The sequence below is a fragment of the Panthera tigris genome, chromosome A2 (genome assembly GCF_018350195.1).
Source record: "Panthera tigris isolate Pti1 chromosome A2, P.tigris_Pti1_mat1.1, whole genome shotgun sequence".
NCBI classification, from domain to species: domain Eukaryota; kingdom Metazoa; phylum Chordata; class Mammalia; order Carnivora; family Felidae; genus Panthera; species Panthera tigris.
In genome coordinates this window covers 49,929,551-49,949,385 of record NC_056661.1, presented here as the reverse complement: position 1 = coordinate 49,949,385, position 19,835 = coordinate 49,929,551, and the positions used below count along the sequence as shown (strand labels likewise).

At 44.2% G+C, this 19,835-nt stretch overlaps 1 protein-coding gene across 1 annotated transcript in view; it reads right to left on the bottom strand.

The window, feature by feature from the left end:
• Nucleotides 1-19,191, bottom strand: part of LMCD1 (LIM and cysteine rich domains 1) — a 58,129-nt gene extending 38,938 nt beyond the window's left edge. The window contains exon 1 of the mRNA XM_007075521.3: nt 19,029-19,191. Within this exon, the coding sequence (XP_007075583.1) occupies nt 19,029-19,070 (42 nt within the window). The 5' untranslated portion in view covers nt 19,071-19,191. The remainder of the gene's footprint in view (nt 1-19,028) is intronic.
• Between the last annotated feature and the right edge of the window lie 644 nt (nt 19,192-19,835).

Genomic DNA, 19,835 nt, shown 5'->3' with positions numbered 1-19,835 from the left:
ACACTGCAGCCCATCCAACAGCTGACCCCATCCTTAACCGTCTGCATCCTGAATGTCTCCTCTTGATTAGAACGAGTTATTGCAACCATTGTTTCCCGTTATCAGGCCTGGTTGGCTGCGTCTGTTAGTAATGTCTACCTCTTACCACATCATCACTTGGCATAATGGAGCAGGCACTGTGAGTGCTCCGCTAGCCAAGATAGGGGATTACCTACCCCCTTTTTCTTTTGCTTCCATATGCCTTTTGGGTAATTTTACTCTTTTGTATTTTTAGCACTTTCATCAAAAATAGGCAAAAAAGCGATAAGACTCAAATCAGTACATTTTCCAAGGGTTTGCGGCTCTTGGAAAGGCCTGACATGAGGGACCTTTGGACAAAGGAGCTGTAGCAATTGCATGAGACAATTCACATGGCTGGGCTCCTTTCCCACTTGGCGATGGCCGGAGCCCTTCAAAGTGGGCAGTCTTGAAATATTTTCAGAGTAACTCTTCTTTCAAAGGTGATGGGGCTGGGGTCACTTTGAAAAAGAGGAGTACAGAACAAGGCAGAAAGCTCCAAATCCTAAAACGAGTGCTCCATGGCTGGATGATTGCATCTGAAGGCAGCGCATGGAAAACGCTGGAAGTTGTCAGGCCCTGCTCAGGACTCTGCCTCCATTGTTGAACATTCCTTTGGTAGTGCAGAAATGATGGTGACTGAAGGAGAGAGGAAAGCAGCCTGTGTGCTGCCAGCTTCTTGCTGACAGCTCATGGGTACACGTGGTTGAATCCAAAGCAGGTCCACAAATTTTACGTGTAAGGGACCCTGCTGGACTGAAGTGATAGGATTTTCAGGCTGAACTAATATTTTCCTTTGACACCAGCTTCCTTTGGACTGCCCAGGCTAACATGAATAGTGAATTGCACAAACGCAGACTGCCAAAACCACTCTCTCCTGTTTTTGAGAACTGCCTGGTTTTAGACAGGTCAGCCCATTATTTGAGGGCACACTGCTTAGTTAAAATAGTCAGTGGGGGGAGGGTTCTCCTTCTCTCTCCCCCCCCCCAACATCCAGACTTTCTATGGATCTTTTGAGACCACTAGGTTCCCAAAGCATGGGCGTTGTTTTCATTGACTGTGAAAGGGATTCCCACAGGGCAAGAGCTGACCTGGCATTTCTTGCCAAATTGTTTGCAGAGGCTCCAACATATCTTTTTTAAACTTGTCTTTTTTTTTTCTTTCACTGATAGGCCCTGCCAGTTCTTGGGAAGATCTAAGTAATGCCACTAGTTTTGCTAGGAGCCAGAAGCTCTCCAACCCCCTTGGGAATTTTATCAGAGATTTACCAAGTGGCTTGAGGGAAATTAAGATAAAATAAAGTCCTTGTAGGGTTTCTTTACTCTCCCCTCCCCCATTTCCTAAATGAGAACAAGCTGTTGGTGTCCCCAGGCCTAATACCTTCAGGCCATACCTGGAAATTAAAATCTAAGTGGCTTCCTACTTCTTAGGTTTCAGCCCTTAGTAGACTCCTCCTCAAGTATAAAACTCTAAGCTTGAGACCAGCAATACTTACTTATTATACCTCCCCAGTTTTTATAAGACTCCTGATTTTAGCGGCCTGATGTCCTAAGAATTTTTCCTAAAAGGATGTTAATTGTGTGTGTGTGTGTGTGTGTGTGTGTGTGTGTGTGTGTGTCTGAATTCTTGCAGCATTACTGATCTAAGGATAACACACTTTTATTGGAGTTAATTTTGGAAATGGAGAGACTTAGCAAACCAAGTTGGAGAATTTTTAATCTTGCTTATCCGAATCTTAACATTGTAATAGGGAGTGTGCCATGTAAAAGTACAGCACTGTTATTAAAAGTCTGAAGGCTTTGCTTATGCAAATGACTCCTGCTGGGAATCGCACACAAATTCTCAGGTTAACTTATGACATTGGAAGCATGGAGACACGCACATTTCCTTCAGCCAACATTGGTGCCTTGATGTTAAGAAACCACTTCCGTTTTACTGGAGTGCCTTTACCAAGAAGGTTTCTTGGTTTAAAACAAGTACCCTTTCTTATAAATGACTTCCCTCTTTTTCTTCACTAGCATATGTTTTTCAAACTAATATTAAATATATCTTCAAATACTTAATCCTCTCCTTGACTTTCCCTCTCCATAATGCATCAGTTGTATATACTTTATATAGTGGAATTCTATGTTTAAGAAAATCTGACAGAAGGAAATCATAGTCTTAGAAATAAAAACACTTTAAGGGCATTTAGATCAAGTTTTTGCAAGCTAGTTTTATGAAACAGAAATCAGCACTTGGTCACTCACCTTGCAAATAATTCATTTTCAAGGTCTCACCTTTGCAGCTCATTTAACACAATTAAAATGTAGTCAGAACTATGGAAACCAAGTCACTTTCCAGAAAGTTATCTCTTGAATAAATTTAGGATTATTCATTTAACCATATGCCCCAGGAAAGATGATACATTCCTGTATACCTCTGAGTCTGCCCATATGCAGTTCCTTCTGTGTGGAACATTTCTCTCTCCCCTCACCTAACTCGTATTTGTCATTCAGGTACCCCTATCATAGGGTCTTAGAAAACCCTGTATCTTATACTTCTTTGTAGCACTCATCATGATTATTACTTAATCCTGAATATAACTCTTCAATGACATTCTTTCCTGCTAGACAGAAAGCAATATGGAGGCAGGGTCCCTGTGTGTCTAGTTTATTGCTCTGTCACCAGTGCCTCAAATTCTGCTTTGCACATAGTAGCTCCTTAATAAACATGTGTCTGACTAGCTTCTTTTATAACACTTTCATTTTTGCCTTTGATTAATGCTTCTTCAGTGTTGCGTTAAAAGCTAATGCGTAATAGATACCCTTCATCTGAGGCTGATGCCTGTAGGAAGAGTTGGGAAAACAAGAATCAACCTGATTTCCTGTAGTTTCCAAGATTCTAGCCTCCCCTGGTTGGCCAACCCTTCTTAACAGCCCTCCCCAACCGCTTCCTCCTCCCCTCTACTCTAAGGTTCCAGCACTTGTTCTTAATGTTTACTTATTTTTGAGAGAGAGAGAGAGTGAGTTGGGGAGGGGTCAGAGAGAGAGGGAGGCACACAATCAGAAGCAGGCTCGAGGCTCTGAGCTGTCAGCACAGGGCTGGAACTCACAAACCATGAGATCATGACCTGAGCTGAAGTTGGACGCTTAACCAACTGAGCCGCCCAGGTGCCCCATTATAGCCTCTTGATTTTCAACATGCTTTTCTCTCTTAAGCATTTGTCTATTCAAATGGCTTCAGTATTCTCTCCAGCTCTCAGTGTTCCCTCCATGAGTGCTTTCAGCTCCTGGAATCTCTTCGTGGATAGGCTGTTGGCACTCCCACCTCACCTTCTTTGCTACCCAAACCCACTGGTTCTCCCATCTTTATGGTATTCCTACCCATCCAGTCACCCAGACCTGTGGTCTGCATCCCAGTCAGTTGTTCAAGGCAAGTAGACATGGAAAGAAATGCTCTTCTTCTTGGGCAGAATCCAGCTTTTCCTCTTTGAGGGGCCCATTTCTAGTGTGTGCCATGGCTTCCATGGTGTACCCCAGAAGATAGGAGATGCTCTCATGATGGGAGAGCTACTTTCTGACCTTCTGAAAGGTGACTCACCAGAGAGAGAAAATCTGACTTCTCTAGAGCAACTCAGACTTAGCAACCTCGGGCTTCTCCATGAAACAGAATACACACAACCACTGGGAAACTGAAAACTCAGGCCAAATGTGAGAGTCATTCAGTTCTACAGACTTTCAATGGCATTTCTGGTCTTGGATCATTGCTTTGGAACATCTCTTTCTCCACTCCTGCCCTTGAATTTGCTGGTGGAGCAGCAGGGGACACCATTTGTATTGGAGCTGAACCCAAGCCCTGGCTACTTTATCACTACACATGTAACCCTGGTGAGCAGTTTCTGCTCTCTGAACCTCGATTTTTTTCACCTTTAAAATGGATCATAATTCCTACCATCCTCATGGGGCTGTTGTGAGAATCAAACATGATCATGCATATAGGATGTTGAGAAATTTGTAAAGTGCTATAGAGATCAAGGGTAATCCAATATTAGATGTTTATGAAAGCCTATGTTCCTCCTTTATGAATTCTGTCCTCAGTATACCACCTGGGTGATTATTATAATTTTTCTTTAAACAAATTACTTAAAAAAAACTTATTTCTTGAAAAAAACCTTTTAACCCTAAAATATATTAAAATAGAAGGTAAACTGGGGCGCCTAGGTGGCTCAGTCGGTTGAGCATCTGACTTCGGCTCAGGTCATGATCTCACGGTTTGTGGGTTTGAGCCTCACGTCGGGCTCTGTGCTGACAGCTCAGAGCTTGGAGCCTGCTTCAGATTCTATGTCTCCCTCTCTCTCTGCCCTTCCCCCACTTGCACACACGTGTGCATGCTCTCTCTCTCTCAAAAATAAACAAACGTTAAAAAGAATTAACAAAATAGAAGGTAAGTGTAAAAAATGTAACAAATATAAAACAACATTATTAAATTCTAACTAGTGCTATTGACTTTTAAAAGGTCTGAGCCTGAGCACTACTCTCTATCATTACTCATCTTTCTGGAACCCTGCAAATGTGTTACATGTAGATAAGAAATGGCATAGAGGGCAGAGGGAGAGCTGTGGATTGAATCTCCTACATTTAATTCATGTTCATCATCTAGCTATGTCACCAATGCAATTTATTTAATCTCTCTGAATCTTAGTTTACTCATCCGTAAAATGAGATTTCTATAAACATTAGGAAAAAACTATGTAGCACAGTGCCTGGCACATGGCCCGTGTTTGATAAATGCAGTTAATATGCCTGGTGCAAGAGCAAAGCTTCTAGTTTGATCCCTCCTATCAAGGGCAGAACTTACTGAAATTTTTTGTTTTTGGTTCTGAGGAGTATGGAGTGAGTAATACAACTGAGGAGAAAATTTGGGGCCATTTCTCTACTAGCAAAGTAAGGAGGTGAGTTAAAGTGATTAACTGGACCACCCAGATTTTAGAAAGATGGGGAAAATATCAACCAGGAAAGCAATTTCACCCAACAAGACTTTGAATAGACTTATCCACTCTTTCAAAAGAGTGTTCATATTGGGAGTGCCTGGGTGGCTCAGTCAGTTAAGTGTCCGACTTCTGCTCAGGTCATGATCTTGTGGTTTGTGAGTTTGAACCCCAAATTGGGCTCTGTGCTGACAGCTCAGAGCCTAGAGCCTGCTTCGGATTCTGTCTCCGGCTCTTGCTGCCCCCTCCCCTGCTCACACTCTGTGTGTGTGTGTGTGTGTGTGTGTGTGTGTGTGTGTGTGTGTGTGTGTCTCAAAAAAAAAATTAAAAAAAAAGAGTGTTCATGGTGTCAAAGGCTAGGCTAAAATAATAAAGCACCAAGAGGTGGAGATAGTAAGAATTTTTTAAAGAAAGGAGTGCCAAATCTAAGTTTTTGGGATAAGAAGAAATATGATGGGTCCAGGGCCTTCTCAGAATTTCTTGTACTTCAAAGAGTACGTACTTGGCAATGATTCTGCTGCTTTCCTGAGTTTGGTCAACGTGGCTGAGGGAAGGCAAAATTCTTAAAATCCACACAGATGGAACTTTTCCACTGGCCCTATTTTGGTATAAATATTCATCAAGGACTAGAAACTTAACATCGATATTGGTCTGAGCTCTGAGTGGTTTGGACTAAATTTCAGCCAATTTTCAGTTGTCCCTCTGGCTCTTGTCTCTCAGGAGGGCCAACTCTGCTGAGATGTGGCTGCTGTTGTCCAGAGCACTGAGCCAACTGCCTCCCCGGACCATGGAAATCACTGGAGTTTTTTCTCAAGAGACCTCCAGCCAGAAAGAGGGGGCCTCAAGGATCAGATGAAAGTTCAAGTCAGTTGTTTGAAGAAGGGAAACAAATCAAGGCTTGGCTCATCCACCATCCTAAAGCCAATCCTTTCATAGGCGAGCCTGCAGGAAGATAATAAAACTTGGGACCAGACATTAAAAATTCAGTTTGGTTTGGAATGGTGCCTTCCCCAACCCTCTCACTTTCATTTCCTTTTCGTCTCCAGATTCTTCCTAAATCTACCAGAGTCTCCCTCCCATGTCTCTGGCTCTACTCCTACCTTGTCAGTTCTGATCTTGGCCCAGGAGTAAGAAGGTTTTAGAATAAGCCCCATGGTTGAGGATCCCGCTGAGGGACGCTGGTCTCACCTACTCTTGTCCATGTCTGTCTTGTGTCCTCTGCCCTCATGCTCTTTCCTTCTTTCTACCTCCTCAAGATTCTTCTACCAGTTTCCCAAAAAGGTTGTATCATTTTATATTGTCTCTGGCAATGTATGAATTCTAGCTGCTCCACATCCTCGTCAACACTTGCTATTGTCAATATTTAATTTTACTACTCTTCTGGGTATGTAATGCCGTATCATTGTGCTTTTGTGTTTTTCTCAGGAGTAATAAGGTTGAATACCTTTCCCTACACTTATTAGCCATTTAGACATTTTTTTCTGTGACATGCTTGTTCAAATCTTCACCTATTTTTTTTTTAAATTGGACTGCTTTTAAAAAATTGATTTAAATGGGGTGTGCCTGGGTGGCTTAGTTGGTTGAAAGTCCAGCTTCAGCTCAGGTCATGATCTCAGGGTTGGTGAGTTCGAGCCCTGCCTCGGGCTCTGTGCTGACAGCTCAGAGCCTGGAGCCTGCTTCTGATTCTGTGTCTCCCTCTCTCTCTGCCCCTGCCCCACTCATGCTCTGTCTCTCTCAAAAATGAATGTTAAAAAAAGGTAAAAAAATTTGATTTAAAGCAGTTATTCATATATTTTGGATACAATCTCTTGTCAGATATATGTACTGTGAATATTTTTTGTGGATTGTCTTTCACTTTCTTAGTGGCATCTTTTAATGAAAGCAAGTTATTGGTGACCAGCCTTTTTTTTTTTTTTTTTAAAGGAGGCTTCATGCCCAGCATGGACCTCGATGTGGGACTTGAACTCATAACCCTGAGATCAAGACCTGGGCTGAGATCATCAGTTGGACACTTAACCAACTGAGCTACCTAGGCTTGTGCCCCCTTCATATTTATATTTTGAGCATTCCCTCTAGATGGTAAAGTCACCAGGATATAAAATTTAGACTACTTTGTTACTGTTCTCGCATTCCATATAGTAAGCTATGACAACTTTGCAAATAATTTTAAAAGCTTTTAAAAAAGATATTACCTCTGTTTATCAAGGTTTTCTTCTTTTCCTCCTTAGCCTTTTCTGATTTCTTATCATACCTCCACACCTCCGCCCTTTATAAATCAGGTACTTTGTGTATAGAACAGTGCTGATTTTTCATGAGTATTTAGGACACAGGTTTGGAGTTCTTAGTTCTTAGAGTTGCCTATCCCCTCCTCTTTTGCCATGTTTTTCCACTTTAAAAGCTATCCTCCAAAAAATAGGATAGTTTGGTGGCATAGAAGTGACCTTCCCAATTGGGTGAGATTTTAAGGAGAGGTAAATAACCTGCTTAAGTGGAGGTCACCAAACTCATGCCAAAACAAAACATGGGGGCTGTCTGTTGGCCATCTCACTTGGCTAAAGGCTGACACCAGGTCCCCCAGAAGCCAGGAACTAACCCAGGAAACAGATGCTTTGACCTTAATCCTGAACAACATGTAGCACTTGGTCAGTTACCAGAACAGGAACGTTAGGAAAAAGTGGTCATCACATCCTTGCACTGAGGAGCTAGGGAAACAGAAGCAATGAGAAGAGGTTGCAGAGACAGATTTTAGCTCACAATGAGGAGGAGTTGTCTCATAAGCAGAGGAGTTCAATAGGTCTCCTCGGGAGCTGCAAGTGCTTGTCAGTGGTATTCTCAGAGCATCTGCCTGTCGTGTCCAGTTCATCTGATGTTTAAGGATGGGACAGTTGAACAAAATAAAGTTTTAAAAGTTTTTCTGAACCTGAAATGCTATGATACCTCAAATTCTTACCCCACCTCTTCTACTCACTAGCTCTGTGACCTGGAACAAGTCACCTAACCTGCTAGATCTGTTGTTTCCTTGTCTGTTAAATAAGGAAGGTGACCAGGGCGCCTGGGTGGCTCAGTCGGTTAAGCATCCGACTTCAGCTCAGGTCACGATCTCACAGTCCGTGAGTTCGAGCCCCGCATCGGGCTCTGGGCTGATGGCTTGGAGCCTGGAGCCTGCTTCCGATTCTGTGTCTCCCTCTCTCTCTGCCCCTCCCCTGTTCATGCTCTGTCTCTCTCTGTCTCAAAAATAAAATAAAACGTTAAAAAAAAAATAAAAAAAAAAAATAAGGAAGGTGACCTAGGGAAACTCTGAAGCCCTTTCGACCTCTTAAAAATTAACTGTAGTTGCTGAAGTATTCACTACAAGCATTATTAAAATAAATGTATGATGATTTCCCTTGTGATGGCCCCAGCCCTGGGCTGGGTCCAAGGAAAAATAAAGGTGAGTGACAACAGCCATTCTAGGTAGCATGAATCTTAATTATGGGGTGTCTCCCCCCCACGGGCTGTTCAGGCCTTTGGCTGTGTAGGAGGACAGACTCTAGAGGAAACACAGCTTTTCCATCAAACTTCGCCTCTTCCCAGGTTCTTCTCAGGTCCACACATAGCAATGATCTCCATAATTTCATTTTCCAGATAACTGGCAGGGAATCATCTGGAATTTTTCTTTTACATGCCATATACAACTGACAAAAATCAAGAACAATCATCCCAGTGACATTTTGACATCCAAACCATGTGTTTTTCATTTTGATGCCTCATCTGCTCTACCACATGGCAACAAGGAACCCACATTGTCAGACCAAGTGAGAAATCTGAAGAAATGGACAAAAGCAATTGGTGTGATGGCAGATTCTCCATCCTATTAACCAACTTCCTGCATTTCAAAAGGCTGATTTTCTTTCTGTTAGTTCATTAAGGTGTCCTACTTGGGATTTCTTTTCCTCTAAGTATCATTTATGGTTTCAGAGTTTAAAGGTGAATAAAACTCGGGGAGCAAAACTGCTGCCTCTGGTGCTCTGGATTGTTTTCATGTTCTGCTCACATGTGCTGTGTGCTGAATTTCACAGTGTGTGTGTGTGTTCCTTTCTTCCCATTTCTATTGCATAATCTCAGGTCTCTGAATCTAAATCTTCCTGCAAAACTTCAAACTCGACGGGGGTGAGTTTGCCAGATCTCCTTTGCTGAGAGTCTCAAGCCACTGCCATAAAGCTTTCTGTGTGCCCGTCTGACAGGGTTTGTATCCTCATCACCCGAAATATTTTGGTTGAGAGGCAAGAGGAGCAAGTTCTCAGAAGAGAAAACAAAAGCTGCAGATGTAGGGATGGATGGATATACGGAAATGTATTTCTCTGCAATTCAAGATGGATGATATTCCCTGAGTTAGAAGTCAGGTAGGATGGACAGTATACATGACGTACTTGGAAAGCATAAAACTAGACCATGACCCGATCCTAACAGCTCATTTATCTTTGTCTCTCAACACTCAGCTCAGATGTCACCTCCTGGGTAAGCCTTCCCTGACCTCCCAGGTGGGGTTAAGTACTGCCTTTTCTGATCCCCCTCACTTCCATACTCCTACCTCTGGTCAAGGTCTTCAGGGACTGTTTCTTCTTGAATGGCTGGACTGGCTGCTCCTCTTCTGAAACCATCAGCTTCTGGGACTCTTTTCCTTCTATTTTTCTACTTATCAGCTTAGCTCCTGGCATATCATAATTGCATATATGTTTGCACAAACTAAATTCGTTTTTTTTTTTTTAAGTTTATTTTGAGAGAGAGCACACAGGAGCAGATGGGGGAAAGAGAGAGAGAGGAAGGGAAGAAGGGAGGGAGGGAGAGCATCCCAAGCAGGCTCCATGCTGTCAACACGAAGCCCCATGTGGGGCTCAAATTCACCAACTGTGAAATCGTGACCTGAGCCAAAACCAATGGTCAGATGCTTAATCGACTGAGCCACCCAGGCGCCCCTATATATGCACATATTTGTGTATATGTATATAGAATACTGTTAAAGCTTGATTTTGACAGAGGTCTTAATGTATTTGGGCTCTTTTGGTTGTCTGACACAAAGGCATTCCCTCTTAGAATAATGTTCTAAATGCATAAAATATGTAGGATTACAGAGGAAACCATTATTACTGAAACAGTATCAATAGATAAAAACAGATCTATGATTTAGGAACACACATGCCTTTATTAAGTTATTAACAAGACTCAGCAGTGGATTTATTGTTATTCCAGAATATGGATAAGCATAAGTGGTACATTAGACATCTATCTAAGCTGTAATAGGATATGAAAGTATCAGATTTCCACTGGTATCAAGGGCATAGGGCCTACATCCAGCTATCTTTTTCTAATGTAAATATCTTGTTCAATAGCTTTATTTGGTTAAAAAGACAAGTCGGGCTGCTAAGCTATCTGGGCTTTTGCCTTCCATCATAACTGAAGAAAAAGCTGAATCAGATAGAGGCTGGGTATATTGGGATGCGATTTTTCCTCATTTACATTCCTTGATACCCTCAATTCTATCCACAGATCCCTGGTTAAAAACCTCTCCTCCATCTGCTAGCAAGATTTAAAAATTCCCTTGACTTCCTCTACAATAAGCCCACAAATGCTGACCCCTGCCCACATTGGGGCCAGATCTCCCTTAAGAAGGACACTGGCTGGCATCAGTGCCAGGGTTGGGTAGGGAGCACAGGAATGTCTCAGCAGGTGGGTGGCTCTCTTCCAGGATGAGGGCAGGGCTGGGCTCCTCTCTCCCTCCACTTCTTCTAGCCAATGGATTAGCCAGGCCAGTCACCTTGGTAGTCCACCTCATGAATCAGTACCTGGACATGTCACTTAGTCATACAGCCCAAATAGATGCTGTCTTCTTAAGGGCAGGTTATGGGGTGTTAGTCAGCCAAGAGACCTTTCTCTGTGCTCCTGTCCTTTGGTGCCCTTGCCATCAACACCACTAAGGACAAGAGCCTGGGGTGTTGGGCTGCATCTGAGGACATAGGCTGAGCACAGACGATCTGTCTTCTTCCATGTCTGCAAGGCAGCTGAAGGGGCTGCTCGTTACCAGTAGCACCTGAGAGCTGCCAGTATGCCCCTTGCCTCAGACTTCTCATCACTAAACTGCCTGTTTAAAATGCAGTAACTGGGAGAATTATCATACTTGTTCTACTGTTGCACTGTAGACATGACTGGGGTTGGTTGTGGCTCAAATGTGTGCAGTGCTGGGAAATATGAGGGTGGGTAGCAAAGGAGAAGAGGTAGGTGTGTGTGTATACACCTGAGTGCTACAGATGGTCATGGAACACACAGAATCCTAGGACACTGACATTATTTGGCCTTTATCCTACCTTTATGAGAAATGCATTTGAGCAGACTCAAGTTTATGTGGCAGGGACCAAAACTTGTTTTATTCATTGTCTTTTATTCAGTGCTCAGCACGGTGCTTGGCACATGACAGAAGCTAAATAAATATTTGCTAAATGAAGAAATGACTGACCATTACCCTGATTTATAAGCAAGACATCTGAGACTTGGTGAGAGGAAGTCCCTGTGTAAGATCACATGGCTGGTGCCAATGACTGGTCTCAGGCAAGGGGAGGGCTCCTTTTTAGAAGTGGAGCAACAAATACGCAAAGCAAATTGTTGCCATTGTCACGATTTTGCATATGATGCTGCCTGAGTATATTTATGGCTAAGTCTAAGTTTAGCTACAAAGAGAAGGTCCTGCAATCTGATATCTTGGAAGCCACATGTGACATGACGTAGGTAAGCTGAACTTGGTTTAACTACCTATGGGATTTCTGTGCTGTACTGATGAGAGGGGATACCAGTAACAGCAAGAGGAAATATTTTTTGAGGCATCCAGGCACTTTTCGTGCTTTATCTCGTTAACTATTGTTTACATGTAGAACTATTGTTAACTCGCTTTCTCAAATGGGGAACCGGAGGTCCAGAGAGGAAAAGCAACTTGGCAGAGATTACAGACCTAGCAAATGGCAGAACCATGAGTCACATCTAGATCTCCATACTTGCAAAGGCTGTGTGTTTAACCGCTTCTCAGTTGGCCTCTAAATCATGTGGCCAAAGCTAAATTCATAGCCAAAACGTTCACTTGACCTTCTGAAGTTTGAGGGTATGAAGTTGACGTGAAATTAGAGTCCTCTGGGCATGGAAGTGACAGAATAGAGAAGATCCCCTTTTCTCCTGCATTCATAAAAGATGCTGTGAATCAGTGCATCTTTTGGTTATGTCTCAGGTAAATCTTGGACATGTTATTTCTCCCCTGTGTCCCAATTGCCACACAAAGGATCCCTAGATTCAGCTCAGCTCTTTTAAATGATTCATTTGCATTTTTCTCCAAAGATTAATTTGATAAAGAACCTCATGTTTTAAAACACAAGGAGAAAAAAAATCCATAAACATATCATGTGGATTTGAAACAGCCGCCATGGGCTGGACCCCAGTCCTCTTTCGTTCTTCCAAAGAGTGACGTGCCACATGGAGCCTTTGCTTTTCGCCCCCCTCAGCAATCTTATTTCCTTTTAAAGCATGTCCTGGTGGGGGCTTGGCTGTGTTTTGCTTGGTCCTGATTCACGTGTTATTGGGTAGACCATGAGTCAGGCTGACCAGGCATGTAGAGATACACATTCCAGAGGTCAAGCTTATCCCCAGGCTAGAATTTCCTGGAAGCTCTGGGACTGGGATCTCTAGGATTTATTTTTATTTTTATTTTTATTTTTTTGGCCAAGGGTCACTGCTTCTTCAGTAATTTCAGGATATTATTGTATGCTTCCTTAGATTGCCTCCCTACTAGCCCCCTCCCTTGAGAGTTATACCAGACTTCTAGAAAACCAGGAACCAGGAGAAATCTAGAAAGCCCTTGTTCTATATCTGGAAATGGCTTTGACTTGATGTGGGTGACAGTATAGTGACCAAGAGATACCAGAGAGGCACAAATGCCTGGTAACATTTGGTAAATGCTGGGTAATTCCTGAATCAGACTAGTAAGGTGTAGAGGGACTTTGATCTCTGAGTGGAGCTCTCGCTGATAATCACAGCTCCCCTCCACCAGACTGCTACTTCTGAGGAAAGCCTTCTTATTTTTTTCTTAGAGTGGAAAGAGGTTAAGGTTTGGGACCAGAGAAGACTGGGTTTGAGTTTGTAACCTGCCATCATAAAGTCACTTAAACTTAATCTTAATTTACTCATGTGTAGAAAGGATATTCAAATTTTTGCATGGTAGTCTTTAAGGCTAAATGGGATGTGAGAAAATGTCAGGCACCTGCATGTACTCAAGAGATGTCTTTCCCTCCTCTCTTTTGTCTTTCCTCGAATTTGTCTATGCTAGCAGACAATGAAGCAGTCTTCCTGGAGAGTTCTTAGGGGACAGGAGTCCAAATAAATGATAAAAGATCAAACATGTCCCTTCTGAGAGAAAATGTAAAAGGGTTTGCTTCTCATATAAAACAGCAGACAATGAGCAAAGAGTTGATCTGGAAGTTTGACAAAGCCTTGTAATTGTATTACCGTTTCTGTTTTTGTGAAACCACCATCAAATTTCCACATCAGATATTTAGGCTTAGATACCAAGTATAAATGTTGGCCACTGAAAGAATCTCAGTGCACATAATGAGACCCAACTTCTTGTTTAATGCTTTCTATAAAATCTTTATAGAAAGCATTTCTAGAACTTCTGCAGATCCATGCCATTGATATGTATGAAGCTCCAAGAATAGGTTTAGGACACCCTAGACATTCCATGTGGAGTTAAAGAAATATCATCATCTTGAGCGACTCCTATAGAAGTGGTTGGTGGCCCTGCACCTGGCAAGATCATGGCAGCTGCCAGCCAAATCCTCTTCCCAACAGCAAATGAAAAGGAGGGGGGTGGTACTTCCAAAGGAAGGCACTTAAAGGACAACAGCTGTCTCTTCCTTCTGGATGTCCTGAAGAGCTGTTCCACAATTCTACTTTCAGTGGGACAAGGTTTTAGGCCTGTTTTCCATAATCCTTTGCTATTTGGGAGACAGTCTGGTGTACTGGAAAGGTCAGTGGACTGGAGGGAAAAGGAAGACTGGTTCTCCTTCAAGGTCCGCTACTTCCTAGGAAAGGTGACCTGTCCAAAGTCACCTGGTAAAGAAATGCCTGCAGTTATTATCATGACTCAACCCCTGCCAGAAAACTTCTCATAATAAATATTTCAATGGTGTTGGATGAACCCTAGGGAGATAAGAACTCCCAAGATCTATGCTCATCATGACAGATTTCCACTTTATTATTCACACGCTATTTTGAATGTGTAAGTTGGAAAGCAAAAATGAATCTCCTTTCCAAAATCAAATTGAATACCTCTTCAGGAGACCTGCTGACTCCAGCAGGCTGTAGGAGGAATTATTCCCTCACCTTTCTGTCCTTACCTTATTCTCACCAGAAGTGGCAGGCATGGGGGTGGGAAAGAAAGAGGCACACGTGAGCCTGTGTCACTGTCCCTCCTTCCTGGTCCCCAGCTTTTGCTGGACTCAGCCTATTCTTTTTCTTCCTGTCACCTTTGGCTAGTTAATGTGGAAAGAGGATCAAACCACAGGAACTTCAGAGGGAAATACCGAAGTCCTTTTCCCTCTGTCCTGCTTATAGAATGGTGGATAGGCCCTGGCTAAGAGGAGGTTTTGGAGCCTAGATGGCTGAGTGTAAAGCCTGGAGATGGTCTGTGATTAAGCCTTTCCTTGCCCCCCACCACCCCAGGTGGTGGATGCACTGGTGAAAGTCCATCAGCAGCCGCCAACCCCACATATTCACACAGGTCTGCACAAGATGACAAGCATCTGCAATTTACCAAGTAATGGCTTCAGCATCTGTTTTCAGAGATCCTTTAAGAAGGACTTGGATAATTTCTGTCTTTCTTTTTTAAAAAGGCTCTCCTTGGGGCCAAGTTCCTTATACACCTATGGGCATGTCTCCACTGCCTTGGCTATAAAGATCTTTAAGTGACAGCCTAGTATATTTTTAAGATTGAAGGAGCCAATGACAGTTCTTGAGGAGCTGTGTTTACATTGGATCGGCTTGCTCAGGCAACATGCCAGCAGTTTTGCACGCTGCAGGAACTGGAGGTGAAAGCAGGAAGCGCTGAGGGCAGAGGAGAGGATGAAGCCGGGGGACAGGAAAGCCAGGAGGGAGGGGATGCAGATGAGGATGTGGGGAGACGCCCAGCTGAACCTGGCAATGCACTTAGAACCATCATGTAATCCTCTTCTGACATTGTGTTGAGGGGTGAAAACAGAAAAAACTGGCTCCCTTTGGAGCCAATCCACTGGCACATGTACAGTCAACAGTGAACATGCTCTTAGATCTCTTTGTTCTAGTCCTTTCTAAATTCCTGCAAGTGGCTCCTTGGCAGCCAATAGGCCTGTATTCTTGCAAAGCCTAATGGGTTTCGGCACATTTTCTCAGCAATCTCACGTAAGGAGCTGGACCCCTCTGGGGCTAAGTTTCCTTGTCTAAAAAGTGAAAAGAGCTCCATGTCCCTTTTCAGGCCTAAAATTCTATGACTCCAGAGTGAGATGACTGGTGATCTCTGTTCCCTGTAAGCAGATTTTATATCTGTTGGGGGGAGAATAAAGACAAGATCAATGTTCAACTTATCAAGACTGAGCTGGGGCGCCTGGGTGGCTCAGTCGGTTGAGCGTCTGACTTCAGCTCAGGTCACGATCTTGCGGTCCGTGAGTTCGAGCCCCGCGTCAGGCTCTGGGCTGATGGCCCAGAGCCTGGAGCCTGCTTCCGATTCTGTGTCTCTCTCTCTCTCTGCCCCTCCCCCGTTCATGCTCTGTCTCTCTCTGTCTCAAAAATAAATAAATGTTAAAAAAAAAAAAAAAAAGACTGAGCAACTGGCTTTGGTTCAGCTGAATAAAAATTAGTTGCTATTGAGATGAGATAGTCATAAAGAAAAGCATGTCCTTTATCCACCAAAAGACTCCTTTCAGCATTCACACACCCATTGAAATCTACCATTGCCAACCAATACTACTCCTACCACTACGCCTACTACTACTAGCTAACTCTGAAAGCTGCTGTGCTGAGCCTGTCATATACATTATCTCATTTAATGACCACGGATACTTTGGGAGGTAGGTGCTGTGAACGTCTCTCCAATTTTCAGATAAGGACACAGACTCAGAAGTTAATTCGCTTGCCCAAGAGCACATAGCTAGTAAGTGGTAGAGTTGGGGTAGGAACCTGGATCTGGTTACAAGAACAGCAGTACCAGTATTCTTAAATTTGCTTAATCAACAACAGAATAAATCCGCAGTAGTGGTTGATTCCACTAAAAGAAATGGCATTTGGCCTTCAAGGCCCTTTATTACCAAGGAATGTTGACTATGCTCAGGGAACTTTTCTGTGCTAGGACACCTTCTCTTTCGCAGTAGAAAAAAAACAAATGATGGCTCAAGAGTAGCCATTGGGAGCATTTAACTTGGCACAGATGAGAGGAGGCAGGTAACTGTTCCTAAGGTCTGCCACTAACTAGGTATGTGATCCTCAGGAGCCACTCTGTCAGATTGGTTAGACAGTCTCTAAGGCTACTCCGGGTTCTGGATTTTATGTTCTCCTGAAGACCTTTTTATGACTTCCCAGCTGCTAAGGATTCCTCGTATCCCTCTTCCCTTTGGGGGTAGGGCAGCAGAGACAGTTTGTGTGCCATTTTAAACCATTTCTCATTTTGTAAATGCATCTCTTGCAGCTCCAAGAGTCTAATGAAATGGTTTCAAAATGCCTACGTGTGATTAGGCATCCTGAAGCCAAATGTTATACCCCCCGCCCTGCTGCTGCAGATTTAAAGAGTAAATATGCAATAAAAGCTTTTCAGCATGCTGTTGGTATGACAGTGTTTAATCACTATTATAAAGTTCAACAAAGAGAAGTTCTCTCCCACTCCCTTCTTTTCCCTTGACTTTTTGAGTTGAAGACTTTGGTTAATCTACATAGTGGTGACCGTCCTCCTCATTGCCACAGTCCCAAGAGGTTAAAAAAAAAAAGTCCACTCTTTCATCTCTACCCACCACATTCCTTCTCTAAGCCTGTAATTGGATCTAAATGGAAAATAAACCCTTTGCAGGCCAAGGAAGTTGGCACTAGAGGGTGACAAGAAGGAGAACATGTTCCACCTCTAATCCGGATAATCACACTCTCCGATGCAAAGGAAAATAAAAACAAGGCTTCCTCCAAGCTGTGGCTTTGGCTTTCAGTAAGGAGGAGGGTTTCCATGTACTCTGCCTCACTTCAGACATTATCTATCAGTCAACATGTAGTAAAACCACCCCCAAATCACCTGACTTTGTAGAGGACAGTGGGAGCTCTGCCCCTTTAGCCCTAAACTCTTTTACCTCAGCTGAATTTGGGGAGGCAGTTCAGGCACACAAATGTCCGGCTGCTACAAGTTAAAAAACATTCATGTACAAAATGTACTGTCCGCGAACACTATGGTCTTAGCTGGACAGATATTCAGTGGTTCCCCGGTAGTTTATTGAGTCCTGCTGTGTATGGTATGCTGTGCTGGAACAGAGATGAACCAGAAAGGTTTGCCTTCAAGGAGTTTAGAAAGATGTGTAAAGAAATAAGAGCAGTGCGTGCGGGACTCACTACTAGGTAGAAATTAGCAGGTACCTTACCAAGATCTAAAGTGTTCTGAGAATTCCATAGAAGGAGAGACGACCTGATTCTCCAAATAGTCTGGCAAATGTGATGGGACACGGTAGGTTCCAGAGATGCCCTGATTAAGTCTGACTTGGTGAACACATTCAGAAAGGTCTGCAGGACTCTGTGTGGGAGTCTGGGGCAGGACAGCTATGTAATGGTGCAGCAATAAATCAGATGCACGAACTCTGTGGCTCTAAGTATCTGGCTTGCATTTTTATTTTGAGTCGGACATGGGTTTGGGGTTTTTTGTTTGTTTGGTTTTGGTTTTTTGCCTCTCATCCTACTCCACAGGTAATGGCAGATGTCTAAGGAGGACTCTGCCCGCAAGAGTTTAAAAATGACTGCTTTGGGAGATTAACCCATAGTGTATCATTACTGATACAACTGCTGGGAGGGAGGCGAGGTCTACTATCCCCCAAACTGGAGACAAGGAAAATGACGCACAGAAAAGTGACTTGGTCAAAACAGTATAGCTAAAAAGGGGCAGGGCCAGGGTTTCAGAGCCTAAGGCTTTCCTTACCCTGTGTTGCCTGCTGGAACCAATGCTCCATAACCCTGGGCTTTTGTTTCTCCACTGGCTTAGACTGTCTGTCTCTCTGTTCCTTTCCAGCTCACTTGCCCTCTAAGTCTCTGACCTGTGCCCTCTCCCAACTGCATCCAGGTAAGTAGCTGGTGGGTGTTTGGAGCTACAGGCACAGCTGAGGGCCTCTCCTGCAGTAATTCACCCGTGACCTTCTGGGCTCTGGGCCAGCCCTTCCTGAAAGGGAAACGTGCAGACCCTGGGGACAGAAATTAGTTCCCCTGTGCTGGCACTGCTGCCATTGCCAACATCACCAACTAAAGAAACGTGTGTGTGTGCGCGCGCGCGTGTGTGTGTGTGTGAGCGAAAAACACAAAATACTAGGAGGACAGACAGCCAAAGGGGAGATTCCTTGTGAGTAAATGTTAGTCTCCCCCAAGACTTCACCTCAATTCCGGAGGTGGAAGATGGGGTGGGAGGAGGTAGGATTTTTTTTTTCCCCCTCGTTTCAGACAACAGAATTACTCTTAAAAAGAAAAAAAAGTTTTATTTAAATTTTAATTAGCATCACCGAAGAACTAAGATTCTTTGCAAATACTTTACACAATGGCTTTTAAGAGTAAGTTTTAGGGTGTGTGCCTGTTGGCTCAAATATGTATTCCCAACTTGTTTTCTGGGAAGTCTTGGAATTTAATGAATTTCCTTCTACTTACGTCTGGGGAAGTCTCCGCGAAACCTGGGAGAGGGGCACAGGGAAAAGGTAGAATGTGGGTTAAGTACAGACAGATAGCAGCTCACCTTCTGAACTCCTGGGTTGAGGTCCTTAGCCACCTTTGCCATCTTCTGTGGTGCAGGAACAGCGCCTGGCTTCTCGGCAGAGGCGCTAGGGCGCGCAGCGGGGACAGCGCTGGCTGAATGGCCAGGTTCGCGGGCCCAGGGGGAGCTCTGCGCTCAGCCCGGCGCCGCGAGGTCCTTTAATTGGAGAGCGGGACTCCCTCTAAAACCGCGCCAGCCAATCCTCGGGAGCGCTCGCGCTCGGCCAGCCAATCGCAGCGCGCGGCTCAACCCCCTCCCTCTGGGCGGCCAGGGCCGCGCTGGGCGGCTGCTGCGGCGCGAGCACTGTCCTGACGTCAGTGCGGCCGGGGCCCCTGCCGGTCCGGGCGGCTCTCATCAGTCCCTCGAGTGAGCGGCAGGAATCCGTCCCCACGCCCTTCTCCTTTAAAGGACAACGGGCAGAGGGTGGGGCGGGCTGCTGGGCCCCGCGATCCATTCAGGTCAGAGGGGAGAGTGATCAAACTGGTAGGCCGAGGTATTTTTAGTGAGCTGGGTCCAAAAATAAATGCTGAGCGTGTTCCTCTTCCCACCCTTTCTGCCTTGTTCTGGAGGGCGGGCGGGGGGGGGGTGGTGTGTGTGTTGCGGGGCGAGGCGGGGGAGGCAGGTGGTATTCAGCCTCACCGACTGGGCCTGCTAACTTTCCCAAACCCGGGCAAGTCCTCCCTCCAGTGAGCAGACAAGAGGTGAGAGTCCAGCGGAGTTAAGTTTTTTTTGTTTTTGTTTTTAAATGGAGGTTTCTAAATTATATGAATGTGCCTTCCATAAGTTGTG